The sequence below is a fragment of the Capsicum annuum genome, chromosome 2 (genome assembly GCF_002878395.1).
Source record: "Capsicum annuum cultivar UCD-10X-F1 chromosome 2, UCD10Xv1.1, whole genome shotgun sequence".
In the NCBI taxonomy this organism is placed as follows: domain Eukaryota; kingdom Viridiplantae; phylum Streptophyta; class Magnoliopsida; order Solanales; family Solanaceae; genus Capsicum; species Capsicum annuum.
Window position 1 is genome coordinate 144680935 of NC_061112.1, and position 15860 is coordinate 144696794.

A 15860-nucleotide genomic window follows, 5' to 3' on the forward strand; every position below is an offset into this window, starting at 1 on the left:
TTATTCCATGAAAGGCGCTAGAGGTTTAGGTACATTGTATTTGCTTGTTTGCTCCAGTAATATTCTGGAGGAAATCAGAGCTCATGGAGTAATGGTCCCCATATATTATACTCTGATGATGGATAAAAAGTGGCTGGAATATTTATATTCCACAATTGGATTAATTTTTAGTTTGTGGTTTTGCGGTAATTCGGGAAGAAATGGAAATTGGATTGTTAATCATTTGGATAATTAAGATAGGGGTTGATACTAATAGCTCAACTTAACGGATCTTATATTTCTAAATAATATAGGACAATGCTTGGCTTTTCTAGAGTTTGTAAATGACCTTCAAATTTCAGTTAGATTAACAAATAGCCATTTATTGAAAAATATAGTTATTATCATTTAGGCTATCTTTGTGAGTGATTAGCGCCTCAATCTAATTGTAGAAGCCATTAAAATCTTTGTTTTCAAGATGCAGCATCTCATCAGGACTGAGGAGTAGATTTTCATTGACTACTAGGTAGGTTGCCAAATATTGTAAAATCATGTAACACGTTGGATTCATTCTTGAAATATTTGCCCTCAAGAATCTAGTATATATGATTCTCTAAGTTGTGGTTATATATGATGTACCTAAAATGTTTTTGGGTTGTTGTTTGCAACAAAATTTCATTTTTGAAAAATAAATTGACTGCAAATAAAATATAAGGAAATAATATTTTTTTATTAATAAAAAATATGGATACAATTTTATTTCTCTCTTGATTCTTCTCTCGAGCATAGTAGATTTGGTTTGATCTCCATGAAAGGAGGATTTTTTGGATCTTAGTATTTGATTATCAAGAAGAGAACTTTGTGAATATCCATCAGTTTATGAGATATTCGAGATATCTAGGTAATATGTTATCCTTTAAATAAGAGTATACTAGGGTTTAGTTACATTAACCTTCAAGCCAGGTTTAGATAAGTAGTCTCCAAGAACTTTACCGAAAATTGAATTTGTCTTGTAGAGTCTTATAAAATAAAATTTTGATGCCTACAGATGTCCCCTACTTCAAAATTTGTCGGAATGTAAAATTGATGAAAGTCATAGACGGGTCTTGAAGTACTCTTACACTTAGTAATTTCGTGGCTCCAAATTTGCATATCTGATTTGTGAGAGAAAAGATGAATAGATTTGGTCCTATTGGGTGTGTCAATTTGTTATTGATGAAAAATAAATAGATCACAAACAAAATATGAAGAAACAATAATTTTTTCATTGATAAAGAATGTGGATACAATTTTGTTCTTTTTCTTCGTGATTCGAGGACCGTTAGCAATGTATTTCTCGAACATAGGAAGGTTTGAATTCGATCTCCGTGAAAGGAGAGTTCTCTTGATTTTCTTCATGAGGATCGTTAGTAATGCATTTCTCGAACGTTGGAAGATTTAAATTTGATTTGTATTTGATTATGAAGAAGAGAGCTTGTGGTCTCTTTGTGAATATCCATGAGTTTATGAGATATTCAAGATGTCTCTTTAAGGGAATATATTATTCTTCAAATACGTATATTCTAGTGTTTAGGTTGAATCGCCTCCAAACTAGATTTAAGATAAAATAGCTTATAAGAACTCTATCAGAAATTAAATTTGTCTCATAGAATTCCACAAAATTCTAATATCTACACTTGTGATTAGAAATCTAATGTTTTTTTAAGTTATAACTAGACTGTACTTAGAAATGTTTTAGGTTTGTATCTAGGATTCATATATGATTTTTTGGTGATGGTCGATGATATAAATGTGTATGATGAAATATAGAGCTAATGGTTAAAAAAAAAAACATTGAAGCGTTGCTATATAATATTGAGATAAGTGTATTTCACTTAAGGCACGGATACATTCTATTAGCGAAATTGTATGCGTTGATACAACTAGATTGATATAATATATATAACAAATACAGTGTGAATAAATACAACGAAATCAACCAAATAGATACCCCTTAGTTTATCTTTAATTGTCCACTATACTAAAAAATAGATGTCAAATAATATATGTCCAGTTTGAAAAATGAATGCATAATTTTTTACCTATTTCATCTTTGCTATTAAATATTATTCACTATTCAATGCATTTTCTAAAGGTAAATTTATTAATATAATAAAATTATCCTTCTTATTTATTATTTCTTAACATGTGTGGTGAAAAAATATTGTTGAACTGAGAAAGCACAACAAAATTGAGCACAAATATTGCGAAATTGAGCAAATTACGGACGCATCAAAGAATTTGAGCGACAAATCCAGTTCTGAAACGATGACTATTGGTAATAATAATTAGACTTAATATAACTACTAATGATAATTATGATCCAAAACTATAACTGTTTATGCAATTGCCTCTTAATTAATCTCCTCTTCCATCCAATCTCAAGTGTCATGACATAATTAATTAGTACCTACTCTTTTTCTACTCCAGATCCAGAAACCAACCACGTATGCTTGTCAGATTAAAGTGGTGCTTCCAATCACATGTTGAATCTTTTCTCCAACTACTTTAAATTGGGAGACACAAGCTATCCAGTTTGTTACTGAGACAGACGACACTACTGTGGGTTTTAATTATTAGCTGCGACAAATCTGGTTATCGCGTGATCATGTGCTCAATTGGCATATGTCATATTTTGAGTGTTCAAATAAAATTTAATGATAAATTTAAGCTATCGATGAACTAAGTTCTATAATTTATTTAATTCTCACTTTAATCTCATTATTTAACGTCAATAGTCGTAAATGTCACACAGAGCAGAAATGAATTGATACTCCTACGCCCTAACAAATTGAACTAGTGATGCAAGAGCTAAAGGACACACATATATTGAATTAATGATGCAAGAGCTAAAGGACATGAGAACTAGCAACCAAAAATAATGACGATATGTATGATTGTCGAATTTAATTCAGATGGGTGGTGTGGCATATGCTTTTCGTTTGATGTGGTATTGTTTGTTACTGGTGAAAATAGTTGCAGTTTAGTAATTTGTATGAATAAACTTTGTTATGTAGTTTTGTGAATAATTAAGCATTTCAAACAGTAAATAAAAACTTAAAAATCTACTAATGCCGAGAGAATCTTTCACAAAATAATATATAACTCCTAATTCTATTATTGTTATCGAATTCTCCTTTCCTTTCCCTTTCTCCAGTGCGATTGGAGAACTTATTATAATAATAAAAGATTTTATAGTGCACCAACAAGGATTGTGATGGAATGATAATTAAGTACTTTTCCATCCTTAATCAAAGGTCTTGGGTTCAAGTCTCCAACCCCAAAATATGAAATCGCTTTTGTTAGGAAGTATTTTACCTCCAATGTAGAACTTCCCGGCCCGAGTTCGGATTTAATGATTTTGTAGTGAGCATTTAGAGCATATAGTCAAGTGAGCATGCTCAGCACAGAACTCTTTGGCACAAAGCTACGTTAAAAGTTGGGACCTAATGGGTTGGGACCTGTTTTCTTTTTTGTAATTAAATAAAGTTTATCGAGCAATTTCTTTTTTCCAAAAAAAGTTTGATGTATATGTATGTAGTCTTCCCACCTAACATGGTTTGACAGGACGTCTTCTTATTTATGCACTAACAGTTTCTTTTCCTTACATAAGCTATGTTAACATAATGAGCCAACCCTATTATTATCATGGAATTATTTGGGGTACCAATGCTAAGTTGCTAAACTTCTCACTAGGTTTGTCTTCCGACCAAGGGGTTGTTGGTTGTTCAATTCATTTCATTTATCATTTTAAAAAAAATATAAATTGTTTTCGAGAATTGAAAGAGCTCCAACATTTTGTGAACATATGAAATCACAAAGAAAAAAAGGATTTATAAGTCATTAACCAACTCAAGGTTCTCAATTTTTAAAAATATTTAATTATAGCCTATGTAGGTAATCTTCATATAAAAGTATTTCTCCTCCGCTTCATCTTCTTCTCTAGTTGTTTAATATTTTTATATCTAACGATACAAGGGAAAAAAAAAGAAAATGATATTAAACTTTGAACATAAAATTGGTCTCAAATTGACCAGAAACATATAAAGACAGACTTGACAACTTGTCATGATTTAAGTAACAGAAAAAAAAATAACTAATAAATCTTTCCATTATAAGTATTTAGTTTTCAATTTGTTCATGTGATATTGTACTACTCCCAAATTTAAAAGCATGTGGGTGAAATATATACAAAAGGCTTCAATTAAGGTTTTCTTTATATACTTGTCAAGTTTGAAAGGCATTTGCATTTGAAGTTCCAGACCGATTTTATGCACCGGCAATATAAAAAATATACCTTTTACACTATCAGGTTATCCAAAGACTATCTATAAAAAATATCCTTAAAATGTGAAATTTATATAATCATGAAAATAAGACAAATTACATGTTACTAAAAGGTATAGATAACTTAATGATATAAAAAAAAATACACAAAATATATAACTTAAAACTTTTTTTCAAAAAGAAAAAGTAAAAAGTTCTTTATGTAATCACCATCTTCATCTGCATACATTAGGGTTTTTCTTTCTATGATATTAATCTTGTGCTAGAGTAATTCGGAAAATTAAGATTGGCTAATAGGACGCGTTACTTAAAATTATTTTGTAGTTGATTAGTTTTGCATCACAATCATTAACTAATAAATTATTGTCCATTTTGGGTCATATCAATATTTTTTCTCAAACATGTAGCCATCAAGATGCCCAAATGTAAAGAACTCAAAAATAATATTGTCCATTTGGGTTACGTTATACCAAATTTTATTTTTCTAGAATATAGCCGTCAGATGCCAAATGTGCAAAGAAATAAAAAAATATTTAATCAACGAAGCGCAACAAGACACCAAAGCATGTGATTTATAGTCATCCATGCTATCATTTTCCAGACCAAGATTCAAACAAAGCATAAAAGAGTTAACAAGTCCACACCTTTTCTTTCCCCTTGCACCCTTTTTCTCCATACAAATTCTCTGATTCAATTTCCAAAAAAATTAAAGGAAAAGTAAGATATGGGGATTGTTGAAGAAGCACACAACGTGAAGATTCTAGGAACAGGTGATCGAACCATAGTGTTAGCTCATGGATTTGGAACAGACCAATCTGTGTGGAAACATCTTGTTCCTCATCTAGTTGACGATTTTAAGGTTGTCTTGTTTGACAATATGGGTGCTGGTACTACCAACCCTGACTACTTTGACTTTGAAAGATACTCAACCTTAGAAGGATATGCCTATGATGTGATTGCTATTTTGGAAGAACTACAAATTCCTTGTTGCATTTATGTTGGTCATTCTGTTTCTGCCATGATTGGTGGCATCGCTTCCGTTGCCCGCCCCGATCTCTTCACCAAACTTGTTGCTGTCTCTGGTTCTCCAAGGTTAATTTCCTCTTCTCCCTTTACCTTCTTAGAACTTACTGCTATTAACATTTGACTGTTTAAGATCACAAAATTCAAAACTGTTCATTACTTTTTAAAATTTCCTGTTGAGTGGAAACCAGAAAAAGGAATAGTAAACTTTTTACGTAGTCATAGAAAGAGATAGTATTAGTATAATAATTTCTAGTCATGCTTTCGGATTACTATAATAATTTAAGCAAATCATTTAGCTGGTAAGTATGCGAATCATTAGCTAATATTCTTCTAATATCTTATTGAACATGTTGGTTGTCACTTGTCTACATTGGGCCAACAGTTGTCTGATCTTATGTTTCTTTATTATTCTTACTTACAATGGTGTGCTGGATCCTTTTTATATTTGGCTTGGTAATAGTTCTAAGAGATTCTGGAAAGTTTTTGTATATTTCAACTTTCTTAAAAGAAATGAAACTTTTTACCTTGTGGCAGCTTGTCTTACTATCTAGAAAATTAAAAATATCAAAATTTTAATTAGGTATTTGAATGACGTGGATTATTTTGGAGGATTCGAACAAGAAGACCTGGACCAATTATTTGAAGCAATGAAATCAAATTACAAGGCATGGTGTTCAGGTTTTGCACCTCTAGCTGTAGGAGGGGACATGGACTCTGTTGCAGTACAGGAATTCAGCAGGACATTGTTCAATATGAGACCAGACATAGCATTAAGCGTGTTACAAATTATATTCCAAAGTGATTTAAGGCATATGTTGCCTCATGTCACTGTTCCTTGTCATATAATTCAGAGTATGAAGGACCTGGCTGTGCCTGTGGTAGTCTCTGAATATCTCCACCAGAACCTCGGTGGCGAATCAATCGTGGAGGTGATGTCCACGGAGGGCCATCTGCCGCAGCTGAGTTCACCTGATGTTGTTATTCCGGTGTTACTTAGGCATATTCGCAATGAGATTTCATGAGTTGATAAATAACTCCTAGTACTTGGTGGAATTTATTTGAGATATATACAAAGTGCGGAAATTTCAAATGAAGATGATGGATAATGTTGATTAATAAATTAATTACGTTTCACTACTCCTAAACCAAACTAGTTGAGATCAGCTATATGAACTCTTACTTTCATTTTGTTTTGATGTTTGTTAATTTGAGGTTGCGAATGGAAGTGTGCAACAATTTATTTCAAGGAAGCAGAAAATTACCAATGAGTTAAAGGTAACGAGTGGTTGTGTAGACCCTGAATCCACATGATATTTATGCTTGGTCCCACTCCCATAGATGTTTAATTTGACTTCTTTATTGAGCTAGACGAAAGCTTTGTTTGGGAATCTTTAGCTGCACGTGCATACAAACAAATATTATGTGCTACTAATGTTTGCTTTTATTCAGAGCTCAGCCCAGCAAGATTTTGCAAAAATATGAGGCATTTCTAATTTAGGATAGAGATTAAGTTATATACATTGAAAAAATATTATATACAATTAGGTCATTAAAAATAACTTTTTTTCCTTGTTTGAATGCAAAGTGAGGATTAAATGAGCGGATAGAGAAATTGTTATAAGAGGGAATTTGATTCAATATGTTTGTCCTATTTTAGTCTAGTTCGACTCAAAAGGAATATTTCTTACTTTTTTAAAAAAAAAAAAAATTATTTAGTTTCAACTTCACATATGACATGTTTAAGACCACAGAATTAAAGACGATTTTTGTTATATATTTAACATATCTTTTAATTTAAAACCATAAAATTTAGTAAGAATTTTTTCACTATTTTCGAACTCCCTGTAGTCAAAAACAGGACAAACGGGAGTAGTAACAAACTTGGAAAATATTGGCAAACACTTCCAGAAGTAACTTTAATTGTTGCACAGGACTCTTTGGTGTTAAAGCCTCTGGGCATGTTTGGGCTTTTATATTATCCCGTTGAATTTAGCCCAATAATTACATGTCCCATCAGGATGAAAGTTGTTCATAGACAAGACCAAATGTGGGATAGAGTCATACAGATGTGAAGAGACGTTTTATGAGCTGCATTCTATGTGTCGAGTTACTTAGGTTTGCGGGAGAGTCACAAAAGCTTCTTTACTTTGAATATCTTCAGTTAATAAAATCCTCTATAACTCTGCTAGCTTTTTGCTTCAATGAGCCCCAAATAAATAATCAGATGATTAGTACCTTTTCACCTTGTTGGGCAAAAGGAAGTGTTTTTAGTTCTCTATGCTTGTGTTGGGGGAAAGCATCTTAATATTTTCAGTGTTCACATCACAAAATTGGCATGATCGAATTATTCTTTATGTACTCATATTTGCCATCATATTTTATTTTAATACTATAAGGGGTCGTTTGGTTTGCCAATAAGTTATGCTAGAATTAGTTATATCGAGATTAGCTATCTTGGTACTACTTTGTAGTGGTTGTTTGATTTATGGTACTAAAAATAATATGTATTGCATTCTTTTTAAGAATAAATTATTTGTATACAAAAATACCCTCACCTTATTTAGCTTAATTATTTTTATGTGTGTTCAACTATGTGTGCATACATGCGAAGTTTTTTTTTTTAATTTGAAACGATAATGTATATTAAAACTAGGCAAAGCCTTTATAGTTCCTAAAATATTTAATTGCGGAAATGGATTGACTAGCAATAATTAAACTGGATTTGTGGTATTAAAAAAATATTTATTGCATTCTTTGAGGCTTCACACTAACTAATGAACCCATCAGCTGAGCAAAATGTGAAGAGCGAAACCAGAAATGTTTCCGCCAAAATAACATAAACTCGAGTCAATCAGGCAATTATAATTTATACCACGAAACAAAGGAAAAACAAATTCCAATATCCAACAGAGAATGTGATGTGCTTCATGATGAGCAGCTCCATGAGAAGCTTAAAAACAAAACGAACATTATTAAGAGGTAAGTCTGCGATGGAAATTACACCATCTGCAGTCACTAGAGACTAACATACCTCCAAAACATCCCTAGCATGACCAAAAAGGACTTCAATGAGATCCTTCAATGAAGCGCGGTCTCAACTCCAAGATCACGCACCTTTACCAACATGCAGCAAAGGTTTCTATTTAAAAAGTCATTCGTCAATAGCCATTATATGTGTGTGCGCGCGTGCGTGTGTGTGAAAGTGAAAATCAACGGCAACCAAATGATGCATCAAAAACATCCCCTAGTTGATATCTTCTTCGTCTTCATATGGGTTATGACTTTAAATTCTTATTCAAGACCCGCCATATTTGATAAAAAGGAAAAGAGAGGAAAAAACTATTTCTATAAGGGAGTGAACTTGTAAAATAATGAGTTTGGTTTCTAATCTTTAAGAAATGAAGATTTAATATACAAGTGAAAATTAACGATAAAGTTCCGTTATAATAAAATTGATCTACCATTTGAAGCCGATTGAATTGGGTTGGGTAGATTTTGAACCTATTAGGTGCTTATTTAGACTAGGAAAATGGGGACGACTCATAAATGCCTCAAAGGCACGAGAAATATATCAAACTCGTGGTAAAGCTGGAAAGTACTACTATCGGTAAGCCACGCATCAATACAGTTTTAAATATATTAAAAAACAAATAAAAGCGGGATGAAAGTTTATTTTATGCTAACAAATATTACATATCCAAAAAATTAATTTAAGCCGGATATAAGTCATTAAAGCGACCGTACTAGAATCACGGGACTCGAGGGGTGCCTAGCACTTTCCACTCAATCAACAGAATTCCTTATCGGATTTCTAGTTCGTAGACCAAAAATTAAGAGTCATTTCCTTTTGAAAAAGGGTTCAAAAAGGTGACTTGAAACACCCAAACTCAATTTCAAGTGGCGACTGTGTAAAATAAATAATTTCTTTTCAAAACATCACTTTAATTGGAAAATTCATTTTCTCTAAAACCAACTTCCTAGCGGGTTGGGGCGATAAAAAATAGGGGTGTGACAACTACCTTACACCAAACGCCCCCTAACAATTTTAAACTTTTTAAAAGGGGAAAAGTTGGTAGTGGAAAATAGAGAATTAAGTACCGGTGGTAGATCACGTGCTTTGAAGTCTCAAGTACAATTCTTCTTTTCTTTTCCCTAAACGCACTTTCGATTGCTAATAATATAGCCTAATATTAAATCGGATGTATGTAAAATTCCTCCATGTGACTGTGTCTTTCCCAAATTAGCATTTTTGTGTTCGGAATAGGAAGTAGTTAGTAGTTAGTACCTACTACAAATAATTTGAAAGCAACATTAAATTAAGATGATAAATAAATAAAGAATAATTTACAAACTACATCATTATTAGTGTTAGAGGATGTTAAAAAAATGAAAATGGTCAAATAGTCTATATTTAAATGGAGATTACTCCCTCGAATATGAGAAATCCCAAGTCACCCGTTGCAATATAATGGCGTACAATCATCGCAGCTCCCTTGAAACTAAAGCAAATATAGATGAAAATAAGCGCGATTTTTTCTTCTTCTTCTTTTTGTTTGCACAAAATAAGCAAATTCAAAAGAAGGAAATTCTTTTTCTTTCCGTGCTCACTTTTTTTTTTAAAAAAAAATAAGGATAATAAGATACGAAATCGAATTCTCACCAATAGGTTGAAAGTATAGATAAACAACAAATTAAATTACTTTTTCCGGCCAACAATACTTATTCACTGTTAATTTGACACACCTTAACAAACAATAAATAATACTATATAGTACTATTAATATAATAAATTTAATCCTTTAGAAAATTTATTTGATGATGAATAACATTTAATATCAAGGATAAAATAGATAAATTACTATTTTTCAAACTTAACAAGTACTCCCGCCGTCCCATTTTACCCGTCCCAAATTGAGACGGTACGGCTATTAAGAAAATAATGATTGGTAATGTAACTTTACCATTTTGCCCCTCTTAATTGTGTCTTGTTATTAATTCCTATATTGATGGATGACTAATACCAAAGCACCATTTATATTCTTAATGATGTACTCTTATTGTTATTAGTTCAAAAAGTCTTTGCAACTTTTTTCAAGAATGCTAATAATAAAGAGTGATCAATTACACTAAGGGTATAATGGGAAAAAAAATTGTCTTGACTTGATAAATAAAAAGGGACAAGTAAAATGGGACATCAAATTAAAAAATTTAGGACGAATAAAATAAGAATATTATTGAATATCTAATATAATAATATGGTCAAAGTAAAAATTGACGGAGGGAGTACAACATGTGTAATCACTTATTCATTTTATTAAACATGAAAAACAATATTAATGTTATTTCCCCTTTTCTCTACCAATGTAACACAAAATTAATTGACATGAATCAATAAAGTTAATCGACATGAATCAATGGAAGGATTAATTTTCTGTAATATGTAGGAATGCATTTATTTTCTTAATAATCTATATTTTAATTTTTATGGATTTACATAATTTCTATTAAATTCATTCTTATCACTATGAAAGAATACTTAAATTTCATGATATTTTTTATGGCGCTTGTCTCATGCTTTGTGTTATGCATCTATTGTTTGGAGATCAAAATATTTTATTTCATGTTTTTATATGCCCTTTCAACTAAGCTGTGATGTAGTTTATAATATTTTTATATAATATTTTAATATGTAGAAATTATTCTAAGAATTTTAAAATTTTATATTTAGATTTACTTAAAAAATTAACAATATAACCATATTTTGTATGGTCTCATATAGTAATTAAAATAAAATGGAGGGAGTACTTATTAAGTTACTAGAAGTATTGGAGTCCGTGCCAGCACATGTCCAATGTATGTTATATAATTTTTTAATATTTTAAGTTATTAATTATTAATTTATATTTTTCAGATACTAAATGTTACTTTTTTTTGTCCCAATTGATGTGGCACTGATGAATATTCGAGAAAGTCAATCAAATTTGTTATATAAGTTTAGATATTTTAAGTTGTTAATTATTATGATTATACATTTTCTACATAATTTTCAAGAAATATATGTATGCTACTCCCTCTATCACAATTTATATGACATTGTTATAATTTGGAAGCTCAAACAAAATTTTTATACATTTTTAAAATATTTTAATTCGACAATTATTAATTTTCACAAGTTTTCAAAAAATCTATCCCAATTTATGTTGCATTGACAAAATTTTGAATCAACAATTTTCTTATGTTCCTTCAAATAATTTTAATTATTAATGATTGTAACTTCTAATAGTTTTTATGTAATTTTTAAATATATAACAAATTTAAGATAAAATAAAATAATAAAATTAAATAAAAATTATAAAAATATCCTCTACAAGAGCAGACAACTGAAAACAGGCATGACAATCTCCTGCTTTAGCTGTTTACTCACTAATAATTCTATATAGTAGTAATTTCATTCGCTTATTTTTACGTGTTACGTTTCATCTTTTAAAAGTCAATAACATTAATTATTGAAACTAAATTAATTTATTTTTGAAAAATTTAAAAATAATTTATTTTGTTGGTTACACAACAACAATAACAATATATCCAGTGCATTTCAACTTAGTGGGGTCTGGGGAGGGTAAAATGTACGCAGACCATATCACTATCTTAAGAGAAGTAGAGACGTTGTTTCCGATAAACCACCGCTTAGGACCAATAATAGTATAACAAATACAAAAAGTAAGCCGATACAAACTAGTATGGTACACAAAACAAACTAACAGTATAACAAACACAAAAGATAAGTGCATAATAAACTAGTACGGGATGCAAAAAAGCCAACACCACTAACCCCCAAAACTACAGCCCTAACACTATGAATCAGAAACTCCAGACCCAAAGGAGCACTCCCCTATTACTACCGCCGCGCTCCCAACCCCTAACCCTCTGCCCTAATCCGCGTTCTCTACACCTTCCTATTAAGGGTCATGTCCTCTGTAAGATGTAATTGCTTCATATCATGCCTAATCATCTCCCTCCAATATTTCTTCGGTCTACCTCTAGCCCACGTAAAACCATACATAGCCAGAGTCTCACACCTCCGCACTAGAGCATCAGGGCCCCTCCTCATCACATGTCCGAACCAATGTAGCCTCACTTCTCGCAACTTATCCTCCACCGAGGCGACTCCTACCTTCTCTCGAATAATCTCATTCCTCACCCTATCTTTCTTGGTATGTCCACAAATCCATCGCAACATTCGCATCTCCGCTACCTTCACTTTTTGGATGTGGGAGTTTTTAACTGGCCAACACTCTACTCCATACAACATAATCGTCCGGACTACCACTCTGTAGAACTTACCTTTAAGCTTCGGGAGCACCTTCTTATCACAAAGGACTCCCGAAGCGAGCCTCCACTTCAACCACCCTGCCCCAATACGATGTGTGACATCCTCGTCAATCTCACCATTACCCTGAATTATAGATCCTAGATACTTGAAACTCCCCCTCTTCTGGATGGCCTGAGAGTCTAGCTTCACAATCACTCAATCTTCTTGCGACATATTACTGAACTTACACTTCAAGTACTTCGTTTTTGTTCTACTTAACCGAAAACCTTTAGATTCAAGCGTCTGTCTCCAAATTTCCAACTTATCATTAACTCCACCGCGAGTTTCGTCAATCAGAATCACATCATCTGCAAATAACACACACCAATTTATTTTGCTGATTACGAATTTGTGAAATCTCACTTACTAGTTTAACTGAAATATAGATGTTCAAAACTATATAAAAATATTATAAGTATCAATTCCTTTCAGGTTAATATAATAAAAAAAAATTACATATTTAAAATACTTACCAAAATCCTAATAATTCGATTTCGAAAAAGCAAAATGTGAGGAATAAAATCCCAAATAATTATGATGAATTCAAGCACCGATGCAAGTGCATAAATAAATATTCTATTTATTTTGTATTAGTTGATCTCTGTAGATTTGACACATCTATAAAAAGTAATTATTAAGAATTTATTTTATTAAATTAATCTTATTAAATATGTATTGAAATAGTTAAATTGAAGAATGATGATCAACTAAAATAAAACGGAAGGAGTAAATATGATGTGAATCACAAGCATCTTGATTTTTGAGTCCTTGGACAATAGAAATATGGTGAGCAATGTCAAGTAAATTGAGCCAATAGGCAGTCGGGTAATTGAACACGTGTAATCCATAATTAATCCCTCTCACACCACTTGCTCAAAAGTCCACCACCTCCCCCCCCCCTCTTTCTTCCTCTCGCTTTCCTCTTTCTTCTACCACCACCACATCGTAAAACACACAACACAAATTAAAATATACATACAGTTTTAATTTACAGCCGCAAGATCAGAAACACAAATAAAAATCAATCGCGCATAAATTAAGGCGGTGCTTCCGATCCATTAAAGCCGGCGATGACGTCGAAAGTAACAGATAGGATTGAACTAGCCAAGCTTTGTAGCTCTAAAGAGTGGTCTAAAGCTATTCGAATTCTCGATTCACTTCTTGCTCAAACCTGCGTCATTCAAGACATCTGGTCCCTTACATTTCTCACTGTTCCATCCCTTTTTTTTTTCTCTTCTGATAGCTTGGTGTCCGGGCACCTCATTTTTTTTTTTGGGAGATTTATGAATGAACTGATTGATTTTTTCCTTTGGGCAGTAACCGAGCGTTTTGCTATAGTCAATTGGAGCTACACAAGCATGTTATTAAGGATTGTGACAAGGCAATTCAGCTCGATCCTAAGCTTCTTCAAGCTTATATACTTAAAGGTTCGGTTCGTTTTTCCTTTTGCATTTCTGAATTAACTGTTTTTACTGTGCGTTCGTTCATTCCTAATTTATGTGGCACAAATTCGCATTTTCAGACTGAAAGAGTTTAATTTTGACAGTGAATTCGCTCATGAATTTTTATTTTTTTTAAAGAACAATATTTACGTATTTGGGAACTAGGTAAAATGTACTTTAAGTCACAAGAATTGACAGTTCAAAATTTATAAAAGATATATGAAAGAAATTACGGTCAAAGAAAGACTTGTTTGAATCTCGAAATCCAAAAGGCTCCACAGAAATTGGGATGGAGGGAGTATGAGAAAAGCCAAAGAAAATCTAGACCTTAGCAATCACATTTGGAATGTCAATTTTGAATGCGGATATCTTCTGGTCAGGCATCCCTATGGGCCAGTGAAGTCAACTAGATGATTATTCCAGTGAAGCTTCCTTTGATGTCGTGCGATGTCCAATAAACCTTATCAATTAGGAGAAGGCAAATTAGGACAAGGTTTGTGGTGTCATAACATGGTTTCCTTAGGTGAGCTTGCAGTAGCATAATTGTCAAAATTTACAAAGTAAATGACCCACAAACTCGATTACCTCAGGGAGAGGCGTGTCCAGGATGCTTTGGCCCCTCGATAGCACGAGCATACATGCTAAAGACGAAGATAAATAGTTCCAGGTGGAGAGTTAATTGATGTGTTTCACGTCCCTTCCTTTCCTTGAACCAAACACAGTGTTGAAACCTATGTTCTTATTGGAACTCACTTAACAGTGTTCTATGATTATCCTTCCAAGGGATGTTCTTCAGTTCAGTGCATATATTGATACTGATATATTATGAATTTAGCGCGCTAGCATCATTCCCTGAATGGTCAAGGTTGTTCTCTGTGAGCCGGAGGACTTACCTGCTTAGATTGACTACTGAACAAGTTCAATGCATGAATAGACTTTCCAAACACTTCACAATAATTTGTACAGTTTTCTAGTTTGAATTGTGGTATTGTCACCGTGTTAGTAGTTGATTCTCTACTTTTCTCACTGAGTGGACCAATTAGAAAGGATAAAATAAAGTAAATTTCTGGATTTGTTACCAGAGTTGGTCTTTATGAGTTAACACTGTTTTATGCATATGTGGAAAACCTTAGTTAAACAAATATATTGTAAAACTGATAAAGTATATAACTTCCAACAGGTCACCGAGAATAATTGGAATGGGAGGGTCATTTACTACCTCTCTTACAATCTAACTGCCTCAAGATTTATACATTCAGAAGTAGATGGTTGAATTCTATGTGCGCGGGGTCCAGGGAAGGGTTTGATCATGTTGTGTCTATTGTGCCTTAGTGCCTTAAGTACCTTGTTTATAGAAGGCTATTTCTACGGCATGAACATGTGACCACCTGACATCATCGCTGCACCTCTGTTGGATCAAATAAAAAGTTCAAATACATTTTTTCTCTTGTGTGTAACATATCCCTTAAATAATGACATAAGAATCTGTACAACAACAACAATATGCCCAATATATAGCCACAAAGTGGGGTCTGGGGAGAGTAAAGTGTGCGCTGTCCGTACCACTACCTCAGAGTGAGCACAAGTACATCGCCTATCTTGTGATATTAAGAATCTGTATCGGCAATTATTCTCGTGTGACATCTGTGGATTTCCCGTAGATGTGGTTCTAGGATGTGCTGCAGAAATTTGAATGTTCTTAAAGCTTGAAAAAC

The 15860-nt window shown here is 32.5% G+C and overlaps 2 protein-coding genes across 2 annotated transcripts in view; both read left to right on the top strand.

Annotated features, from left to right (window-relative positions):
- Positions 1–4766: 4766 nt before the first annotated feature.
- Positions 4767–6551, top strand: LOC107861384 (probable esterase KAI2). The gene is made up of 2 exons (XM_016706721.2): positions 4767–5397; positions 5912–6551. Exons 1-2 carry the CDS (start codon positions 5030–5032, stop codon positions 6351–6353), a joined length of 810 nt encoding a protein of 269 aa, XP_016562207.2. The 5' UTR covers positions 4767–5029; the 3' UTR covers positions 6354–6551.
- Positions 6552–13583: 7032 nt separating this feature from the next.
- LOC107860219 (suppressor of RPS4-RLD 1) overlaps positions 13584–15860 on the top strand; it is a 28258-nt gene continuing 25981 nt past the window's right edge. Inside the window, exons 1-2 of the mRNA XM_016705494.2 lie at positions 13584–13895; positions 14021–14130. Coding sequence (XP_016560980.2) covers positions 13774–13895; positions 14021–14130 — 232 coding nt within the window. The 5' untranslated portion in view covers positions 13584–13773. The remainder of the gene's footprint in view (positions 13896–14020; positions 14131–15860) is intronic.